Source organism: Stegodyphus dumicola, chromosome 4 (assembly GCF_044657685.1).
Source record: "Stegodyphus dumicola isolate Sdum_Otavi_A_Nest chromosome 4, ASM4465768v1".
Classification (NCBI taxonomy): Eukaryota; Metazoa; Arthropoda; class Arachnida; order Araneae; family Eresidae; genus Stegodyphus; species Stegodyphus dumicola.
The window spans coordinates 162,556,490-162,580,446 of NC_140771.1; the positions used below are offsets into that span (position 1 = coordinate 162,556,490).

Below are 23,957 nucleotides of genomic sequence, written 5' to 3' on the forward strand. Positions count from 1 at the left end.
GAATTAAACAAAGTAAGCTAATGCTTAGGGCATCAAAGAAAAGGGACATCAAAGAAAGGGGACACAAAAATTTCATATTGCCAATTACCATGAAATGTATGGTGCAGTTAAATAAGTCGAGTATGAAAGAATAGGGAAAATACTGATGTAAATATATGTGGAGGCACCAAATTATTTCAAGTGCTTAAGACCTGTAGTTTTAATCCAGTCCTCCGCTTAAAGGAAGGGAAGATTTTCTGCTTGGTATCGACATATTTTCTGAGAAAATGATGAAAATCTCTTTGGTCACTTAGAATATGACTGGAACAAATTATCAGAACTTCATTATTACTTTAGCTGCATGGCATTATAAGATAATAATTGACTGGGATAAAACTGATATGCGAATTTCTGACACATCACGTGAAATACTGCCTCAATAGCCATTTTTGAAAATCAGCAGTTATATTGTGAATTAAACACCAAAAGTATTTGTGGTTAGAGTGTGGCATGAATTAATCATGTTGTTTGTTTTATATATTTAATTATATATGCTTATTATTTCTAGGTGACATTCTCATAATTATACACAGAGTTCTAAGAAAAGAATTTTAACTTCTTATGAGATTTTATTATTTTAAAGTTATTAAGGAAATATTGACATATAACTATTCAGTAGCATTTCTTGAATAATTTCTTAATGCTTAGCGAAGTCCAATTAATCATAACTTATTGTATCCATCTTTGAACAATGAAACCTAAGTTTTTTTTGCCTGAAATGTCTCTAAACCAAAACTGTCTTTTTCCTTAAAAATTAATATTAAATTGATTAATCTGCTCTTGGATTCTAGATGATTGCTTATTTAAACTTTACAATAGCAATTTGTGCTAAAGTTCATAAGACAAAACAAAAGGAAAGCATTAACTCCAAGATAAAAATTTATAAACTTGATATTCAATAGGTAAAATGACTGAAAATTTAATTTTACTGTACTTGCGTATAGGAGAGCAGAAGTGGAGAGCAATAACGAAACGAAAGACGAAACTTTTTTTATCACCATGGACTCTGCTTGAGACTCGCTGAGCCTCTGTTTTATTCTAAACTTGATCAGTATGGTTTGCTGCTATCTGTGTTTTAAAATATTTTAAGTAAGACATGGCATTGTCGTTGAAAATGCTAATGCTGTAATTTGCTACTGTTTTATCAGATTGTACCTTATTCCGTTTTATTGAAATTTTACAGATTTAAAAAAAAAAAAAAAAAACTAAGACCATGTTAGCTTCCTTCCTCTTTCTCTGAAGGCATTTCTCCACAATTGCCTTTTGTTGCTGCATCTGAAATTGTTTATTTCCTTCACTTTTGAGCTCATTTTCATAATCTTTTGGTAACTCCTCCACTTCTTTGTTATTATCTTTAAAGCCCATGGTTTTGCGTACAGATCCAGGACCATAGGCAAAAAAAAAGTCTTTAGTGCCAAAGCCCTAAAAGTCTCTGCCTGCAACAGAATCTGGCTATCATTTCATCCGGGCCAAATGTATGGTCATGTCTTGTGGCTAGTTTTTTTAAGGAGAATTTTGCAATGAAAATGTTAAAATAACGTATCCAGAAGTTCTGGAGTATTAATTCCGTGTTGGAGACTACCTAAAAACACCTTCAAAAATCATTTGGCACTGATTAAAGTGTTCTTAACTCAGAACGCACCGTTTATCACCAGAGTAATTTTTTTCGGTTGATTTGTAAATTGAGGCTACACTGTATATATGAAAATCCTTTATTTCTTCAGGAATTTATATTATTTGATGTGTAGTTATATATATATATTAAAAAGTGCTAAAAGAATAGTATGCTTATAAGTTGTTGTATAATTTTATTATATCAGTAAATGGAAGCAAATGTAGGAGTGTGTCTTTTTACACTTTACAAGAATCACATTCAAGGGAAGATTTTATTTATTTATTTGCTATAATAAAGTAATGAATTTTTACCTTGTACCTTGTAAATAACTCTTTTATTATGCTACTAAATGTATTGTAAAAGGCTTCTTATCAACTTCACTCATTCAAAAGCCAGCTTAACTGAATATGTTGGAAAAAATAGTCCACGGATTCAGTCAATTGCAAGAACCAATCGTGCTGAATTTTTTATGAGAAATTTTGTCATCTCATTCTGTAGAAGTTTAAATACTTATTTTAAATGAAACCAAAATAAATCTCTGTTTAGGATTATGTATTAAAATTGAATATGTATAAAATCTGTTGATAATTGTGTGAATCAAAATATGCATATAAATTTTAAAGTTGTCAGACTGTAATATCATTATATGTTTGCAGGGTATTTTATTTATTTGCTATAATAAAGTAATGAATTTTTACCTTGTACCTTGTAAATAACTCTTTTATTATGCTACTAAATGTATTGTAAAAGGCTTCTTATCAACTTCACTCATTCAAAAGCCAGCTTAACTGAATATGTTGGAAAAAATAGTCCACGGATTCAGTCAATTGCAAGAACCAATCGTGCTGAATTTTTTATGAGAAATTTTGTCATCTCATTCTGTAGAAGTTTAAATACTTATTTTAAATGAAACCAAAATAAATCTCTGTTTAGGATTATGTATTAAAATTGAATATGTATAAAATCTGTTGATAATTGTGTGAATCAAAATATGCATATAAATTTTAAAGTTGTCAGACTGTAATATCATTATATGTTTGCAGGGTATTTTATTTATTTGCTATAATAAAGTAATGAATTTTTACCTTGTACCTTGTAAATAACTCTTTTATTATGCTACTACTAAATGGATTGTAAAAGGCTTCTTATCAACTTCACTCATTCAAAAGCCAGCTTAACTGAATATGTTGGAAAAAATAGTCCACGGATTCAGTCAATTGCAAGAACCAATTGTGCTGAATTTTTTATGAGAAATTTTGTCATCTCATTCTGTAGAAGTTTAAATACTTATTTTAAATGAAACCAAAATAAATCTCTGTTTAGGATTATGTATTAAAATTGAATATGTATAAAATCTGTTGATAATTGTGTGAATCAAAATATGCATATAAATTTTAAAGTTGTCAGACTGTAATATCATTATATGTTTGCAGGGTACATTGTTAACCATGAGTCATGAATGGAAGATCAGCTAATTAAAATTTTTTTTTATTGTAACGCTTTCTCATTTCGTAATAAACTAAGAACTAAATCTTTGAACTAAGGTGCAGTTTGAAGTAGTAAAAATAATTTTCTCCTCTTCTCAATCAGGAACTTATTATTGTTACTATTTTAATTTAGGTTTATGATGCACTTCAGAAGGAAACAGAATTAGGTAAACAAAATGGTCAGAAAAAGAAAAAGAAGAATAATCAAAAGAAAGACAAAGGCACTATGAGTTTAAATGAATTTCAAAGTTTACACCCATCTCAGATAGATTCTGGTTCCTATCAAAAAGGAAATGCTGGTAATTAAAACTTTATTTCTTTCATGTTTAAACTTTTTATAAATATGATAATGAAGTTTTAATTACTTGATAGATACAAGTAAATCCAAAAATTTTCAGCCAAGGATGTAAAAAATTGTTGCAGTGGCTGTACTAAGCCAATAAATATGAAGTTTTATTAGAGAAATCATATGCATTCCTTTTTTCTATTTTCATTGAATTAAATGATATGTACTTTGTTCTGAAATGTTTAAAACTGGGTATCATTTTGTGATTGAATTTTTGACTGAAGATGGTTCTTAATCTTAAAGATGTAAAATAATGTTTGGATTGTATATATGCTGATTTATCTCCTTCCTATTTTACCATGAAAGAACTGTAAAACAAAAACAGTGTCATAAAAAACTGATGAAACTGGGACTCTGTAAATGAAGTTCATTTGAAGTTAACCTGTGGAAGAACTGACATCAAGCCATTTTACTTGTATCCAAAAGAAAATATTATATGAGATAAGGAGACAGGAGTAAGATTGGATCTATCTAAAACAACTGTTTTATTCATTCTCCATGAACAGAGTCTCTGCAAGAGGGTTAGCCTGACTTTTTTCAGCAATTCAAAACCACCAGTGGGGATTTAAGGATCCTGAAGAGCCCTCATCTTACAACCCAGATTTAGTTCCAAGGGGTTATTATGTGACGTTTGTGGAAGGAGATGTAATGATGATGATGGCAGGGAATGAACTGTTATGAAAGAAACCTTCCAAATTATTTTTTCAAAACCATAGAGTTGCTCTTGAAGTTATGTGAAAAGATGTTTTTAAGTGCAAGAAAATCATGTGCAAAATTTGATAATAATTTTATCTGTCATTTAGATGTGTATCAAACTGGTAACTCTTTTATCCATCTATGCTTCACAAAGCCCATTCTTCTGTGAAGATATTTCTACAAAAAGCTTCAGTCACTTAAAAAACTTAATAGATGAAAGCTAGGTATTAATAGCTTGTATTTTAATATCACAATAGTCTGTCAGTAAGTTTATTTTTCTTAACTCATATAATGTGGAAACTAGTTCATTATACCAATTATACTAAGAAATTTGTTTTTATGTATGAATTAAAACCTGATTAGAATTCCTTATTGATAAACTCATGTATTAACAGTCATTTGTTTTAATTTTTTAATCCTTCCCAAAGTCGTTAGTTTTTTATTGTGAAAACTGCGAATGGGAATGGCTATGTTTATATTTGAAATTCCACAAGCTTAATAAAACAGCAATATATTTTTAAATGGGTTGAATTAATTAAGCTAATGTTTAAGATCATAGCAGCCCATTTAGTTTCATTTATTCTATCTTTACTTCTTTTTCTTAACTGTGTTATGTTTAAACAACTATTTAATCAAGCATTCTTCTATAGTACATCAATGATTGTTGTATGGGGATTATGGGTTGTAATGTACTCTATGAAAACATTACCCACACCATAATACCACCGAAACCGGCTTGTCTCCGTCCAACTGTATATCCAGGAGCCAGGGTTTCATTTGAAAATTGGTGTATTAGCACATGCCTGTCTATGTGATGGACCAGAAAACATGATTCGTCGGACCATTCACCTTTCTTCCATTTTTCTAATGTCCAATTCCGATGTTTCTTGGCCTATTGCAGACACAGCTGGGCAATGATGTCCCGTCAGTGCAAGGAAATGCTTTGGCTTGTGTCTGCGTAGGCTCATATATACACTGTGCAATGTATGCTGCACAGTGTGTTGAGAAATACTGTCTGGATCAGCACAGTTATAGCTGGTGGTGATTTCGGCTGTTGTAGCTCTTCAGTCGCGGCGAACAATGCGGAGCAGTCTCTGCTTCTCTGAAATCAATGTGCCATTGACAATACACTGCTGGCCAGTGACTTGTCCTTTCACAATCTATACATCACTTTTGATATGTGCTCACAACAACTGTACTGAACAGCTCACTAAACACGTGTTTTTGATGTTGATGTTGCTGAGCCATAGCGATCTGACCTTTATCAAAGTCTGATAAATCAGCTGTTTTTCCCATTATGTCACTAATCATGCTATGTTTGGAAAAACGCTTTTATATACTCCAATGTCAGCCACTCATGTGCAGTAGTTTTGTTCCTGGGCGAACCCATTATTACAGATGGAGGGTAGTCATATTGTTATGGATCTTCAGTGTGTATAAAAATGTTTTGTAAAATATGCCACATTAATTAGTTGTTTTGTGAATTTTGTTTAATATTCATCACAGTGTATTTCATTCAATAATAAAGTTTTTTCTATATGCATGTAATGATGTATACTGTGATAATATAGGTTCTTCTAACAAAAAAAATTATGACTTTTTGTTCCTTAGATTTATATAATTACTTATTTTATTCGTTATTTTATACATATTACCATAGTTTTACTATAAGGTAATATGTATAAATAAGCATGTAATAATGTAATAGCAATAAATAAATCTCATTACTGAGTAAAAGTGGTCAAGCCATTCAAAAGTTAACAAATATTATCTGAACAGTTTCCTTTAAAATTTTGATAACATTGTACATTTGAGCTCATTTTAAAAAAACAATGCCAATTTTAAGCATAACATCTTAATAGTACATAATACTTTTAAAGGGAGTTAAGTAATGAATTGAAAATTTTTTACAGGCTTCAAATATTAGCTGAAAAAGTGATAAAGAGAATGATTTTTGGGAAGCACAAATATTCTAGAACTTCATTATTAAGCCACTTTTTTTATCATGGAGTGCATTTAAGAAATTTCAGTTTGTCATTTCCATATATTTTGTGTTCTAAATTGCATCCAAGAGTACCCTCTGTGTCAGATTGCTGCCAAAAAAAAAGAAAAGAAAAGAAAAAGAAAATAGTAATGCTCCAGTGCTCCAATTATTTGACTTCATTTGTTTATAGTTTCATGTTAAATGAAATTGTAATTATTATTACTGTCATTATTTCCTGTTTAGAAATCGACAGTTTCACAGCAAACTCTTTATACGCAGATTGTTTGTCAAGTGCATCATTAAATTTAAGAATTTGAGTATAAGAACAATAGTGTACTCTTCAAAATTAGGAAGATATATTTTTAAAAAGTTAAAGAAGTTTGCAGCAAAGCATGGGATATCTGTAAATCATAAATAACCTGCAAATAATTTTTTTCCATAGATATAACAGCAGCCATGGCCAAACTGTGGCTTGTGGACTGTGTGCCTTAACCTTTTGAGGCCAGGGCTTTGGTAGCAGTAAAAGCTACCAAAAGACGGGGAATCTTGAACCAAATGCTTTCCCCCCTTTCAGAAATCACCTCCTATTTGCAACAAAGATTCTTTTGTGTAGTTTAATGGATTCTCAGAGGGGTGCATCTATGTCGCAAAAAGAAGACCTTTGAAAGAGATAGGTGGTTAAAACCCCAGGGACATCAAATTTGACATTTCACCCCACTTTTCAGCCTGGAAAATGGGGGGAAAAGACATGACCACTAAAGTGGACAACCCCATCTTTTTAAAGAGAGGACTCTATGACCACTATAATGGCCATCCCGTCTTATAATATAAAAAGGTTAAGTGCACTTTGTGTCCCTTTTGGTCCTTTAAATGAGGCTTGCTTGCAGGAAACAGAAGTTTTGTTTTTGAAGCATAATGCATTTTGAATATAAAACATCCAGTGATGTGCTGTTTTTATCAACTGTTAATTTAACTTCTTAAATTACATTTTTTTCACTCAAAACTTGCATTAAAATCAGTTCCCTCTGTAATATTTTTTGTCAGGTTTATTTTCTCTGAATCAGTTCATTGTGACTTTCTTTCTGTACAGCCTTGTTGCTTCTCAGCAACTGTGATCATTGTCTAAAGCTGTGGTGGCTAATCTTTGGAATATGGTAACATGTAGTTTGGCGACATTTTGGTAAGGCGATAAAGGTTATTAGCTAGGACTTTAGCAGTGTACTTGGATAAAGTCAAGAGTGTGCGCAATGCCATTTTTGTGCAATTCTGGGATGTTTTTTTAAGTGAAAATAGGTCGACGTGTACATGGATACCGTGTATGTGCAATTCTTAAAAATGCGGCAAGCAGTGGGCGATTCTGCACTTTCTCCCAATTTTGCACCTAATTTTCGTCATGATTAAGCACTTTTGTTCCATAAAAGTTCTAGCATAAGCGTAATTCGGCTATCAGATTGTTGGAAAAAAATGTTGAGTTAAAAAAAAAAAAGCCTTTGCTTCATGAAAACAAAATGGCGTCCAAACAAAAACTAGCAGGTTGCTGTAGCAGGGTTGGTCGCCAAATTTTCGCCAAAAAATCACCAAATTACCATGATCCACAGATTAACCGCTGTGGTCTTCAAACTAGGGGCTACCAAAAAAAAAAAAAAAAAATCTGAAGTCACAAGACTGTATAACAGGGATCCAAACATATAAAATACACATTCCCGAGAATCTTGAGTTGCAATATGGCCTGAGCACCGAAAATGAGGTTGCAATACTAAAACGTTTTCTAACCGCTGATCTAAAAATAGCATTCGTTGTAATGTACTAATTTTATTCATTTTGTAAGGTACTAATTTATTATTTAATTGGATGGCTTGAGTAACCACCGAGGGAATCTTTTTCAATCTAAGAAAAACATGATTCATGCAGAGTCATTTCAGTCTGGGAAAGAATTTGATGCCTTGTAGGATAATTTGGAAGCAAGAAAGATGAAAAAAAAAAAAGCAATGCTCTCGCCAGGACTCGAACCACAGATCTCTCGAATACCCATCAAGCGTGCTGACCATTACACCACGAAGGCATGCTAAGAAGGCAGGAGAACTACCTTATATACTTTAAAGGGTATAAGGGAACTACCTTTATCCTTTTAAAGGGTGACTGGAAATTAGGGCATCCAATCACCAAATCCTGGTGGTGGAAAATCATCATCTACCGCCTTTTAGTTTGGGCGCCACTGTAGAGACCTTAGGTTAATTTGGAAGCAAGAAAGATAAAAAAAGAGCAGTGCTCTTACCGGGACTCGAACCATGGACCTCTTGAATATACGTTGAGCGTGCTGACCACACCACGGAGGCATGCTAAGAAAGTGGGAGAACTACCGTATAGCCTGATGTACTTGGGTATAGATTTTACAGTGGATGAAGTAAAAGTTTTCTCTCGTACTGTTAGCAGATCTGTTACAACTTTTTTACATACCAGGTATTCACAATCAGCTGCTAATCCTTATGCAAGCGGATCTTGCTTTATATACCCCTACCAATGGGTAGCTCCACCCTAACAAAAAAAGTCTTTGAATGGTCTAAAATGTTCCAAGACATTCCACAGCATTCGAGAGTGTTCTGGGATGTTCCCAAATATTCCAAACTATTCCTGAGCATTGTGCAACATTCGAAAATGTTCTAAAATGTCATGGAATGCTCTCGAATGTTTTGGACTGTTCTAGAAATTTCTAGAGGGCAAAACTTTCAGCCCTGATATTTTCAAAAGCATGCACTTCAGGTAAAAATGGGAACTTTCTTCATGAATTGGACAACTCCCTTGATCGTACTGGGACTTGTTTCTGAGTTTTAGCAGCACGCACATTGTATACTTACTTTTATAATATATATTGATTGTGTGGAAAATTTTAAAAAGCCTTACCTAAACAATTATGATAATTCTAAGTTTAATTATAACATTTAGCCTTCTCCCCTTTTTTTTCCCTTCCTCTCTATGTGCCTTCTTTAACATAGAAGTCTTTCTGAAACTTATTATTGTAGAGTAATTTAAATTTATGTTTACTAAATTGCTGAGACATAGCTTGATTATACAAGTTGTCTTAACTTGATTTTTAATTTTTATAGATTTTAATTTTTTTTATTATTGAGTAGTGCTAGATAGAATTTTAAGGCCATAAGTAGTAAATAAAAACTTTGATTTTTTTATTTTTTATTTTTATTTATTTTTTTTTTTTTTATATATACACTATGTTTCAAAAAGAATATACATATTACAAAGTGTTATTTTAAGTCCAAACTATCGATCACTGTACCTCGGCTCGGCTAATGGCGAAACGAATACATAGTCTAGTTTATATTAATAGCCGCTAGATGTCATTTGTCTTCTGTTTTGCATGGTAATTATCACATGTTTAAAATGGCTACTCCACAGCAGAACTCATTTGTGTTCTTGAGTTTGCGAAGTACAATTCCGTGATTACAGTGCAAAGACGTATATTTTTTTGAAATTCAGAATTAAACTGTTTTAATTGTTTAAGTGATGATTATGATAGGTGCTTTCTGATGAAGAAAAAGAACTTAAATATGCAACACTTCAAATTTAAAATATTATATAGGCATAAAGAGAGTAATGTAATTTTTATTACTGTGCTGTTTTAGCCTGCTGCAGTTTTTTGAATATGTTTCTGCTAGCTGTTACATTTACCAAAAATAAATCCGTGCTGTTGTAGTTTAATGCAGCATTGTTAAATTGTGATATAGCAGTTAAATCGAAAAAGGAATTAGTGTAAAATAATTTAATAGAACAGAAAAGATTTCATGTTATCCTGGTTCAAGATTCATTACTTAATTCAAATCATACACAAGTTCACCAACTAAAATGAACATTCAAATTGGGTTTCAAACTTCCAAGTTTATTCAAGTCTAACGTGCATTCAACTGCCACTGCCAGATCCAAGAACAAGAAATACACATCATAAAATATTTACGCTCTCTATTGGCGATTAAAATATATTTCCAGGTAAATTTTTTACAATTACTATCAAAATTGTGTTTATTCACTCCCTTTTTCCCTCATTTTTCTCTTATGTTTCTTCATCTCTCTTTCTCTCAAGCAAGCAAAGGAGTAATTTTTACGACTTATAAGTTACATATTATGAAGGTTGTGTATTTACTTTTCTGGTTTTGTTATAGATCTTGATGATTTTGATGTATCCCAAAAATCGGCTATTATGGATGAATCAGACTTTTTCCATAAAATAGAAGAAGATGCTGAAAAAATTATCACTAAAGAACAAAAACAGGAACATTATAAGTCACTTGATGTGAGTGTTATTTAAGATTAGTAATATAAAATAAACATATTTAGCTGCAATAATTTCAAAAATAAATTGAGATTTTAAAAATGTTCATGAATATCTATAATTTTTAACTCGCATTCATTAAAGTTTAATATGTGACTTTAATATTAATTGACTAAATAATGAATTTAATAGTACTGGTAACGATTTCTAAATCAGTTGAGATATGAATTACTCTGCAGTTTTGATTCATGCTAACATATTTTATCAGGCTAAAATATATTTTTATGATTTAATATCTTGTTCTGCCATTTAGCCTGCCTTAGAATCAGCCCGTTTTCTACAGTGCCAAGAAGAACTAAGGAAAAAAGATGAAGAAATAGCTATGTTAAATGAAAGTCTAAAGAAACTGAAGGTGTGCAATCTTATTCTGCATTATTAAATGTAAAATTTTAAATATATAATATAGAATCAGTGTTGTTTCATATTATTTAAGTAGATTGATGTGTATCATATGTGTTTTAAATTTCTAGGAAGAACTAAAAAATGTGAAAACTAGAAATAAAAAGCTTTATGGAATACTGGAATCAGGAGAAAGTAAGTACTCTAATAATATGAGATATATAATGAGATTGAATTTATTTATACATTTATGTTACTGGCAAAGTATGTAATCCGCCATTACCTAGGCATTTTATAGAATGCTGAAAACTGGCTGGCAGTGTATGGAACATTTAAACATTTCGCAAACTGCTTAGGCATTCTGTGGAAGGCCAAATCACAAATCTCCAAAGTATGAAATACATCTCCAATTCATTTCAAATATTACATGGCAAGGCGCATGGCATTTATTTTCAGACTTCAGCAAGTTCTCGGAAAATAAAAGTGTTTTGATGTATTCGTCCAGAAAACTGCAGTATTCCATTAATGTTCTGTAGTGAAACTAAGCATTGGCAGAAACTTTGTGAGTGCAGTTTAGTTCTGAAGTTCAGATTTAAGTGAGCTTCAGCCTTTGCTTAGTTAAATGAGTTTGCAATTTTATTGGAGCTCTTGAATCGTGATTTGGCCGTAAATCAATCACTCTGTATTTTGTAACTAAATCTATAATATATGCTTCTGTATTAAAAAGACTATTACTTCTGTATCTGTATTTCATTATTTTTGCTTCTGTGTTTATTATTACTTGGAACTACAGTAAATAATCAAGTTTCATTTCCATTCCTGCCTGTTGATAAAGAGCTAAGCACAAACAACGTTTGGAAACTTTGCTTTTCATTAATTTTGTTAATAGGAAATTTGTCTGTAAAGGTGACCTGTGATTAGCATGTAGCTGAAGTTGTAGAGCTGTGGCAGCAAATATCCATTTTTATACCAATTTTATGTTTTTTCTTTTTTTTCTTTTATGTTTCTTTTAGGGTTTATTTTTTATTTTATTAATTATTTCTGTATTACATTGAGCCTATTTTAATGGTTTTTACATAATTTTATTTATTTATTTTGTAATTTATTTTGTAATTGTATACATCTGGTCAAAATTTAATTGATGCTTAGATTATCCTGTTGAGTTTGAAACTGTCGCCAAGCAGAGCAGTTTAGTGTTAATTAGGGATAAGTAGAACATAAGTAGGATATAGCATCTGTACTTTCATTAAATGTAAACCTGAGTGATTCTTTAAAAGCCATGTTTTGTTTTTATATAAATTAACTTTAAGGACTTCTAATCCTTTAACAAGGGTTTAAATTATCTGTATTTGTTCAATTGCATTTAAGAAAAAATGATTAAAATTTGGGGCCTGCCTTCTAAAGTTGTGGAATCATGCCATCAAAATAGGTGTATATTATTGGACATAATATGAGCAGGTGGATGCAACTGACAAGAATTTAATCGGTTGAAAAAAATTATTTATGAGAAGTTTGTACTCGTAACATTCTGAACAGAGATTCCTAAATCAGATACCTTCACAAAATAGTAGAAATGGTCATAAGCTATTTTATGAAGTGCAAAAATGAAGTGGGTTAAAAGTTGATTGTTATTAAATAATGAGGTAGAATTTTGAAGGGACAATGGCACAGGATGTTTCTAATCTCTGAATTACTCTCAAGTAAACTGTAATAAATAATAAATTAATTATTATTAATAAATTACATTCCAGTTGCATTAAAAGCTGCAGTTTACTTGTTAGACTTTCATTTCATAATCTGTATGTTGTGTTTTTAGTTGTTTATCTGTCACTTACTGGTAACAGATAAAATTTTATTTAATAATTTATAGCTGTTAAAAATATCTTTGTAAAAAAACCCCAAAATGAACAGAAATTGTGCGCACATAATTATTAAAAAAATTACATTCATTTCTTTTTTTGTCTTCTAGTGCGGGAAAAGGCAGAAATACTTGTTCAAATAAATCAGTTACTAACAGTGAAAGATGAATTGACAGAACAGGTATGGGTTTCAGAAATATACTTACTATTAATAAATGTTTTGTTTAATTATTACTATTTTTTATTAATTCAATATATTTTGTTATTTAAATTTAGGCAAAATTCATTCTTAGATTGGTGTTAAGTGTTGTAGGAGAACTTTTTATTTTGAAGAAAATAGGTATGGGATCTCTTCTTTAAAGGAGCTAAAATATTCTGATTATTTGCTGGTTTTACCAATGCCCAACAATTAATTGCCATGTTTATTGATGTTTATCGCGAAATGATATGTAAACTCGAAACCAAGAAGCAATAATCTTTTTTAAGTGGGAATTTTTATTTTTTTAAAACAGTAAATTTAATAAGCTTCCCCTCCTGATTTAGATTATTTGTTTATTTATTTGTTTATTTATTTATTTATTTTGTATGATGCATAAATTAGGCAACATTTTTTTCCTTGGCACTTTGTTTGCCGATAAAATCTAGAACTATCGTATTCTGTGCTGCAGGCTGGAAATATATCATTCAATGAATGAAATAAAATAAATAAATATTGGAGGAAGAAAACAATATAAAGGGCTATATGTTTAATAAAACTTAAATAAAAGAAATCAGTTGTGGCTGTTAGATGTGGAGAACTGGATTAAAATTGAAATTGTTAACTGTTAGGGATTTTGATGAATGCCAATGGCTTAAACCAAAAAATTCCAAGTTGAAGAAGTTTCTTGAATAATTTAATATGAAATAAAGTTCAAAGAAAAGAATCAAAAGACCATCAATGATGAGCCCTGAGGGATATTTTTGCATGCTACAACTTCACAGAGATCTTTAAATCAGATAAACAGAAAAACATGAAACTTTTTTTTTTTTTTTTTTTTTTTTTTAAGTCTTGAAATGGGTTACATTTCTTACAGAAAAGAAAAACAGCTAGAAATAGGTTCAGAAGAACACAGACCTAAACTCAAGTTTGTTGCATGAGAAGAGTATCGTATATTATAACATTGGTTACAAAGTAAAAATTTTAAGCAGCAATCAATCACCACCCAAACTGAAAAGACTGTGAGGTAAAATTGACTTTCTCCAGTGCAACATCCTATTTGTACCAATTATTATTGTAAACTTTCTAGATAAATCACTCTTAGAACTTCCAGAACATGTTTTCTGGAATCTCTCCAGAATGTTGCCAATTTGGCTGGAGTCAACTAATAGTTAAAAGGTGTAGAAAATAGTACATAAAAAATTATACAAATAAGATAAAGGTTCACAGATTCAAGATTAAATAAAATACACAGTAAAAAGAACATGAAATTACCTAACAAAATGCACCAAACAAGTAAATAAATAAAAGCAAATGTACTACGTATAATGCAATGGATAAAAACTAAAATGTAGATAAATAAACACAAATATTCACATAAATTATAACAATTTATTTTACTTTTCTTTTTTTTACAGATATGAAATTTCAGTGCTTTCTTACTTTCTTAATTTTATGTTGCTTACACAAAATATATTCCTTATGATTCAAAACTAGTTAGACTGTTAAATTTAAGGACTTTGCAGTGGATTATATCAATATAATTTGTGATGAAATCTTTCTGACTGAATTTTGCATAAATTCAAATTTCTAAAATTTGTTTTCAGTTGCTTACCATATCAACTCATGGGCAGACAGCATTGTGTAGCAGTAAAATAAATAATGTAGCTGGTGATAATTGCAACTGCCAAATAGTTTATTTGCTTATAAAAATTCTTTTTTGGTTCATACTTATACTAAATACATTTCTTAATTTTTGAAATGAAGTATGTAATAATACTTTTCAAATACATTTCTTGATATGCATTTCTTATACAATATAATTTCATGTATTTCTTGATTATTAAAATGTAATACATTCTTGGTTATTGAAATGAAATAAATACATTTGGTGTATTTCATTTTAAAAATCAAGAAATACATTTCGTGATTGTTAAAATGAAGTATGTAATGCCTTCTGTTCTGAGTAACTTAACAAGGTCTGTACAGTGCTTAAAGGTCTTTTCAAAGTCCTTAGTTTTTTGGAAGCAGTTTTTGGCTCCTAAAATTCCTTAATTTCGGCCAAAACTGGGAAAAGGTCTTTAACATTACTCACATTAAAATAAAACATTTTTATTTTCTCCTGCTGCCGTATTTTAAAGTAACATTCTTTTTTATTTTTAGAGGCTTCAAAATATTTTGATTCTGAAAAATAAGCAAGATAATAAATGCAATAAAGCACAGTTTCTGAAGCACTTCTTATAAAAAAAAAATGCTACTGTAACCATTTAAAAGTAAATTTCATTTGTCTTTGTTTAATATTTTTTCATGTTAGGAGTTTCCCACGTAATTGTTTCTGAATGAATGTTTTCTCTTGAAAATTCACTTTACTCTTCTCTTTTCTGAATTTTTTTCAAAAATCTTTAGGTCTTTTACTTACAGTACAGAGTTGTAGGGATAATTTTTCTTTCGGATTTTACACCTTGCACCTCGGAAGGCAAGATTTATAGATTATTATTTTGAAAACAAAACTGATAGGCGTACAATTTCCTGAACAGTGTGACAGAATGAAAAGTGTCTTCATAGTATTAGCACATACTGGATCTCTTTGTAGGAAATTTGTGATTAATTACTTCTTCTTTAAAGAATTTTTGGAACAGTAAAATAAAAAATTATTTGAATTTTCTTCTTTCGATCCCAGAAGTCTTTCTCTTAATCTTCCCTCTATTTTCTCATCTTTGTTCTAGCTACAAGCATTGAAGCAGTCAGACAAAGCAAAGAAATTGAAAAATGACAATTAATTAAAAGAATCATCCTATATGTCTCAGTGCCTGCTGTAAATTCTAAAAATGTTGCCTTAAATTTTGTTGCACGGTACTTCACTAAATTCTAAAAATTCTGCCACACTGGCTCCAGCACTATTCTTGACTTTGTCTCATTTCATTTATAAATTCTAAATTCAAACACGGTTTTTTAGAATAACTCTTTAATTAAATCTGACAATTCTAAAAAGAAGAGGAAGTTCATTAAAAAAAGAAATTTGTTTTATACATAGAGAGAAAATTATTCTTCAAAGGTAGATTGTTGAAACATTAACAAATTAAGGGATGAAGCAGAAACTCCTGGGAACATTGATTTCTTTATTGAAAGAAAGAAATGTAGAAAAGATGTTAAAGAGAAAGAAATCAATATAAATTAGCTAAAATATCTGCAAAATTGTCAAGTTAAAAACACACATAAACACTTTGTTGTTGCTGCAAAATATAAATTTTGTGTAACTTTTAATGTATAGTTATACTGATCTATTGATTTTTTCGAATCATTATTATGAATAATAACTGCCTATAAAAGTTCTTGGTGCTTTTTTTAATCTATATTTTTTAGAAATAAAAAAATTGTAACCATGTAAAGGTCTTATGACTAAGAGTATCTAATGTGTAATTTAATTATTTGTAACTAACTACTCACCCTTAGAAGTTTTTTGTACATATTAAGATGAGTTACCTCCTTTCCTTAATCCTTATTGTGTATGCTAGATATAGCACAAAAATATATTACTTTCAGATAATGAGATGTAAAATAGTACAAAACAACCTATCATGTCTGGTCCTTCAGTAGCTTATTGGAAATTTATATTAAATACTGTATATTAACCCACTAACAGGATTCGTACGGTTCTTAAGAGTCCTTAAAAGTCCTTAGATTTTTTGGTATCAAATTTTGGTCCTTAAAAGTCCTTAATTTTGGTCAAAATCAACAGAAGGTCCTTAATTTTAATCATCTGAAATTTCTGTGTGTTTTTACGACTGTCATTTTGAGTGTGAATTAGCATTTTGAGGAATATTTTTGGTGATTCACTGCCATATATATGGTAATCTTTTGAATGGGTTCATGAGTTATAATTTCTTTCTATTTCTAATATAAATGATGAGATACTCGAGTTTCTAAGCAAGAAGTGAAACATAAGCATTTCGAAATTCATTTTTTCTAGTAAAGAGCTCTTAAACAACTTTTTGTTTTTGAGGATGTGAATTATTTTATTAAACGGTTCTAAATTTGGTGACTTTTCAACATTTTGGCGATTTTTAAGATTAGTTTCTATAGGCTTTTTAATTCCAAAATCTGAGAATTTTTCGACGATTTTTTTAAAACATCGTAACATAAATTTTATTAAAATAATGATAGTATATTGAAATTATATTTAAAAAAATAACATTAAAATAAAACATTTTTATTTTTCGCTGTCATATTATAAAGTTTCATTTTGGCAACTTATACAATATTTTAAATCTGAAAAATAAACAAGGTGTAATGCTATAAAGCACAATTTATGAAACAGCTCTTAGCAAAAGCAAAATTAGATATGTAATTAATTAAAAATGTCTTGTTTTTAATTTTTTCATAGTAAGAGTTTTTCCCATGTAATTGGCTCAGAATATTCAAAATTCTCAGAATGTGCATCAGTTTTCTCTATAAAATTAATTTTATACTTTTTTCCAAAATATTTCTGGCTTTTTTTCTGTTGCAGAAATGGTAGGGATAATTTTTCTTTGGGATTTTAGACATTACAGTTTGGAAAGTTTAGAAGGATTTGAAGGCAAGATTTATAGACTCACGATTCTAGAAGATTCGAGATATATGTGACAAAATGAAAAATGTCTCCATGGTTAGACATTTTTCATTGTCTATGGTCTCCATTAGCCTCTTTTTCTGTACTAGTCCACATTATTAGTTTGAACGTAGTGGATATATTTTACAGAAAGTTTGCAATGAATTTCTTAATTTTGGGAGGACATCTGGAAGAACAATGAAAACATAATATTGGAATGTATTACTTCTGATACTAGAATCTTAAAATGTTTATCTTTTCTTTATTTTCTTTACTTTTCAATAGACAGAAGCATGGAAAATATCAAAAATGCTTCTGATCTTATCACATGGCCAGGCATCATAGAAAAGGATTTTTTAATTAATAAAGAAATTGAAAACTTACAGTTTAAAAGATTCATCTAATATTTCTTAATGCATCATACGTGTAGCTGTCAATAGGCATTTTCCCACCTGATGCAATCTCTGTGGATCCTAAATTCTGCTGCCTACTGCCTTTCTAAATTCTGCTTCCAATACTTGCTTTAAATTCTAAAATTTTTGCCAGTTTTAGATTTTGTTGTTCGGTGTGTCACTAAATTCTAGAAATTTTGCCACATCAGCTCTGCAACCGTCCTTTACTACATATATTTCATATTGCTTCTGAATGTTCATATTACTAAAGAAATAAAATTAGCCTCTTTTTCTGTACTTTCTAAATGCATTTAATGTATTTAGAATAACGGAAATCCTTAATTAAATCCAAAAATTCTAAAATGAAAAGGAAACGTGTTGAAGAAAGAAACTGAGTACATAAAGGAAATTATTCATCAAAGATATGTGCAGTTATTATTATGTAAATTACCCAATTGTTTGATTTCAACCTTTACTATAATTTCCCATTTCTATTTCCTCATATGATATACAGTCAAAAGTTGTTAATTCAGGCACCCATAATCTGGAATGATCTATAATCCGGACCTCAAAGCTAAAAACTTTCTGCGCATGCGCCGCGTTGACACATGTGCATACGCATTTACGCATGCGCGTAAGACCTTTACGACTGCACGTATGCGTGTGCGCAAGCACAGAATATGTTTTCGCATGCGCGTTTAATGTATAACAGACAGTATATCTATTTCAGTTAATGTTAATGATTGCGTTGTTCCTTAATCTTCGAATTGGATGCGGCTTATTATTTTTTGCAGACTGTAAGAGCAATTTTATAAAAGTAAACTTGAACTTTCGATTATGTCAAATAGAATTTCCGATGCTGGAGCTCCCAAAGGATCTACAAAACGAAAGTATGTTTCGATGTCCATCAAACAAAAAGTGGAAAAAAACATGGATAAAGACATGAAGAAGGTGACAGAGAGGTTAGTGAAAACGAAAAAATTTCGATTGACAAGTTAGTCGGTATTCTCGGCACAGCAATTATGGGACTTGAACAGCGAAACTTTGTAACTGAACAAGAAATTATGTCTGTTTATAGAATTAAAGAGAAAGTATTATCACATAAAACGAAGCAACTTAAACAACTTACATTGAAAGAAATGTTTAATAAAGTAAACAAATAAATATTAAGCTTTTTTTTTTTTTTTTGTATATTTTGATACTCTTTAGATCATAATTGTTCTTTATTTCATAAATTATGGTTTCATATTTTTAATTTTAGAATTTCTGCGTGCCATCTTACGAGATTTAAACTGATGATCTATAATCCGGAAAAATCGATAATCCGGAATCGCCGAAGTCCCGACGAGTCTGGATTAACGACTTTTGACTGTAGTTATTGAGCCAGATTAAATTACAATTAAATTGTATAATCTTTGACCACTAGTCCACATTATTAGTTTGAATTTGACTGTTCTTGTTTAATTAAGTCACCGTGAGCTGTAATTGATTTTGTTAGCATCAGAACATGCCTTTATGTTCTAAGTTCTTTTTAAATAAGAGGCTTATTTAAATCTTTGTCTGATATTGTAGTTAATTTCACACATAGCGATAATATGCTACACCTCTGTCGGGGTTTTGGGACTATTTAACTTTTACCAGATCAATTAAACCCTCATAGGTACATTATGGAGAGGTTGATAAGTTAGGAGATGAAGCATGCAGAAACTAGTGAGAGCATTGGTTTGCATATTGAGACAAATCTCTAATTGTTAGAAGAAAAGATGCTTAAAAGAGAAGGAAATCGATATAAACATTCAAATATGACCAACTATCATAAGTGTAAAATATTTAATGCTACTTGATAAATTGCATAGTTTATTTTATTCTTAAACTTATTAACAATTATGTTAATTAATTCATGTTTAGTAATAATGCATGCTACTTAGGGATCTATTTTGTTTGTAGGATGGTATTACAAAAGTGAAATTCAGGCATAGATGATATCTTCAATTGAATTTATTCAGTTCCCGTTTGCTCATAGGTCCTCAATTTTTTTCATTAATGGTCCTTAAAAATACTTAATTTCCGTGTGCAGACATGTGTACAAACCCTGTCTAAGCGGACGGCCTAGAATATTTTTTGTAATGTCTGGAAGAACGTGCATATTAAAATATGTGAAAGAAATTAAGGAAATATATCAAAAGAAAACAAATCCAGGTAGGAAATACCAGGAGAGTTTTTACATTAAAATCAAAAAAGTAATTTGTTCTCATAGTAGTTTTAGGAAATTTGCACTTTCTTAGCGAAAACCCTGGCCACTCAGAGGGTTAATTAGGTTACAACTTCAGCAAATGTATACAAAGTTATGGAACTAACTTGGTCAGACAAAGAGCAGCTAACTTTCAAGACTTAACAACATTAATCTTTCATGTCTGTTATGATCAGTGGCTCTCTGCCTCTGAACAACCAACTACAGTGGCAACAGCCAAATTTCTGTTATGAGTCATGCTGATTATTATTTTACTTCACAGTTTAACTTATGCCACTTGACATAAAAATCTGCATATGCCTCTGGACTGAACGAGTAGAAAACGAAATAAGGTATAAAAGAAACAATCAATATAAAGCTGTTAGTAAAATTTAAAAAAGAAGTCACTAATTCTTTTTTAAAATATGTGGGACTTTTATAAGTGTAAAATATAAATGTTTTGAGAAATTTTAAATTTTAATGCTATTTACTTGAAAAAAATTGTAAAGTTAATTTTATTCTTGAATTTATAATTAAGTTTAATATTAGATTATGTTTAATAATAATGTATCCTATTTACTGATTTACTTTATTCTTGGAAATACAGAAGTGAAGTTCAGGTGTAGATAATTCCTTTAGTTTATTCAGTTCCTATTTGCTTGATAGGTCATTAATTACTGTTGGTTCTTAAAAGTATTTAATTTCCATGTGCAGAAATGAGTACAAACCCTGTCTTAAGTTCCTTATTATCCAAAGCCAGCTTGTAAATTTAATACATTATTTTTCATGTAATTCTTTGAAACTTGCTGAAAATTCGGCTCTCTCTCTTACCCCCCCCCCCCCCCCCGAAATTCAACTTGCGTTTTTCATGTCTTGAAAGCGTGACTTCAGACACGACAAAGCACTACAAAGATTTATAAATAACTTTGTTCTAGGATGCAGATTTTGACAGAAAATCCGACTTCTGAAATAACATGTCAATTTTTTCCGTCATATTTCAATTCTACACCTCAAATTGTGCCTAAAAACCAAATTTTGTAAAATTTGATGAGAAGTGTACAGAATAATTCCAAAATATAGTGTGGCTTACTTTTTTCATTTTCTGCCAAGAGTAATTTACTTGGCAAACTTCTCAGTTTATGTCAATTCTTTTGGTTTCCATTTCATTCTGAATGTGCAGGATTTTTGGGAATATTTTTATTTTATAATTTTTAATCACAGTTGTTATTTTAGACTTTTTTCAAAGAGTTTTAATTACTTGAGTTGTATAATCATAGTTCTTCACATAGTTATTTTAAAATGTTCTGCTTATTCCTTCACATTATGTACTTTAATTAACATTGTGTGCATGCTTATTCATGTAAATACTTTCTTTCTTTTTTAAAATGTGATTTTATTAATGTGAATATCATTTGTTTTGAAAGAAAACTTTGTGACCATTATTTGTCACATTGCATTTCAAAATTGTATTCTGCCTTAAAAAAGAAAATACCTTAGAAGTACAGTCTATACGTCTTTCAATGGGCTATTCAGAAAAGGTACATAAATGAGAAAGATATGTAATCTGCATTTTAATTTAGAATGATATACAGACAAACAATTTTCCACAGTATTATCACTGAGCCATTCCTTTATACAATTTTATCATTCTACATTTAGTTCATTAATCCTTATTTCCATATATGTTAAAATTTTTCATTTTTTTTAAAGTGCAAGAATCAACTAGTATAACATAAAGAAATATTAATATTTATGGAAAAAATAAATAAATAAAAAATATTTTATCTTCTTAATGCCTTGATTTGTTTTTAAGGCAATAATGGCTTATTGTTTCAAGAAAACCTTAATGCCTTAATCATTTTCTTGAGGCATTCTGCAACTATGTCTGCAATCATCCTCCCATTTTTATTCACTGTATACCATGCTTACTTTTGAAACAGCTTGCTTTTTGTGACATTCTTATGCGTAGAGATGTTGCCTTCCATTTCATCAGTATTTGGTCAGAGTAAAATAGTGAAGACTCAGGTGTGAAGCACATGGAGAACAGGCACCTAGGCTAAAAGCCTCATCCTCTATGTAATGCATGGCAAAATGACATAGCTTTCCTACCATAACATTAGTAAGTGTTGGCTGAGGATTCTAAAAGAAAAAAGACTTCTCAAAATATGTTGCGATGATAAGAGCCTTGCGTATGACACATTCAGAGAAGAAGGTAGACTGCATAAAAAGTAGAAGAGATTAAATCCAGAAAATAGTTGTGTGGAATTCCTGCTTTCCTATTGGTCCGTCATAGCTAAATCTTTCCTAATCTTCGGATTTCACGAAATTGATGAGTAGCATAGCTGCTTGGAAGCCTATTTGTAATTTTTCTGCAGAATTCTTTGCTGATCTGATTTTGCCAATATAGGAGATGATAGAAGTTAGGTACGAGTTAATCTTTTCATCTTGAATCCATTTCATTGCATCCTTGACATCTTTAGGGGGTGGAGTAATTTTGCCTTTTAATTTCTTGCTGTAGGTAGCTTGGCTGGGATTTTCCTGTGCAGGGATTTCGGTAGTCTTGAAGCTAGGGAAGTTTTCTTCAGAGAATTTAGGAGCTTTAGGCTGCTTTTCTTTTTGAATCCTTTCTTATACTCGCTGGAAGCCTCTATAGCTGCTGACGTGGCAGAGTCCACAGAAAATACATTTAGGCTTGTCTTCTGGCTTCATGTTACATTGGTTGTTTCTATGTTGTTGCCCACACTTTATACATCTGACAGGATTACTGTAATAATATTGCGAATGACCGAATTGCTGGCAGCCATAGCATTGGACTGGTCTTTTCTTGGGATTGAATTTTTCTATGGTGATGTTAAAATTGAACATATTAAGCTGGTGAATCTTATCGCCTTCAGGGGATCTTTTTAGTTCCAGTAGGTAGATGGGGAGTTTAATTTTCTGTCCTTCATGGGTTTTGGAGAACTACTTGACTTTTTCTATAGGATATTTTCTCAATTTAAGGTCTTGAAGTTATGGTAATTTACTTTGATAGTAGCGGAGAGGTTCTTCATGATGACTTGAATGAGCTTCTTGATTTCCAACTGGTATGAATGGTAGAGGATCTTTTTTTCAAGTAAGAGTTCACTCATCGCACCGTAATCCTTCAAGTTCTTCGTATACACAGAGATGGATTTTCCTTTCATTTGTGATTCTGTGATTCATGGGGATCTGTACAATTTAGTGTAAACATTTTGTCCAGAGTCATCCAATCAATATCGGCTTGTGAAAATACAATGGGTGGGGGCGGATTTTCAACGTTGGCTCCTCCTTTGAGGTTTTCCTTGGCGATTTTCGTAAGTACTTGAAAACGGTTTTCTTGTTGTATCTCCACCAGGATCAGTTTTCTTGAATTTTAGCAGTCTTTTTCGGCATAGTCCAATCATTTTCATTATTAGGAATGGTAGGTACTTGCTCTGTTCATTGCTTCTTGCTGAAGAGTTTGGATGTTTTCATTGCTTGTTCCATCATAAGTCTATTTTGATCTTCAGGGGTTTTGCCTTCCTTTAATTGTTGTTCAAATTCCAAATGATAAGTCAAATAATCAGCTCCAAATTCCTGGGTAAGTTTCTGAATTTTTTTGTCTCTAATTCTTTCTGCATTCATGATTTCCTTCTCCAAACATGTATTTTCCTTTTTAGTTTTCGCTTTTTTCCTTAGTCTGGGGTCTTTCAGAAGTTCCTCGCGTCTTGAAGTAGGATGGCAAGGACAAAGTAGATAATCCAGAATCCATACAGTCGCTAGCCTCATCATCTGTAATTACTGTCCTAAAAAAGGATATGCTTGCCGTGAAACCCTAAGGGTCACT

At 30.8% G+C, this 23,957-nt stretch overlaps 1 protein-coding gene across 1 annotated transcript in view; it reads left to right on the forward strand.

Annotated features, from left to right (window-relative positions):
• The window catches only part of LOC118180474 (G kinase-anchoring protein 1-like), a 73,386-nt gene that overhangs the window by 34,406 nt on the left and 15,023 nt on the right, over positions 1 to 23,957 (forward strand). The window contains exons 4-8 of the mRNA XM_035349563.2: positions 3,275 to 3,440; positions 10,340 to 10,470; positions 10,763 to 10,861; positions 10,980 to 11,043; positions 12,818 to 12,888. Coding sequence (XP_035205454.1) covers positions 3,275 to 3,440; positions 10,340 to 10,470; positions 10,763 to 10,861; positions 10,980 to 11,043; positions 12,818 to 12,888 — 531 coding nt within the window. The remainder of the gene's footprint in view (positions 1 to 3,274; positions 3,441 to 10,339; positions 10,471 to 10,762; positions 10,862 to 10,979; positions 11,044 to 12,817; positions 12,889 to 23,957) is intronic.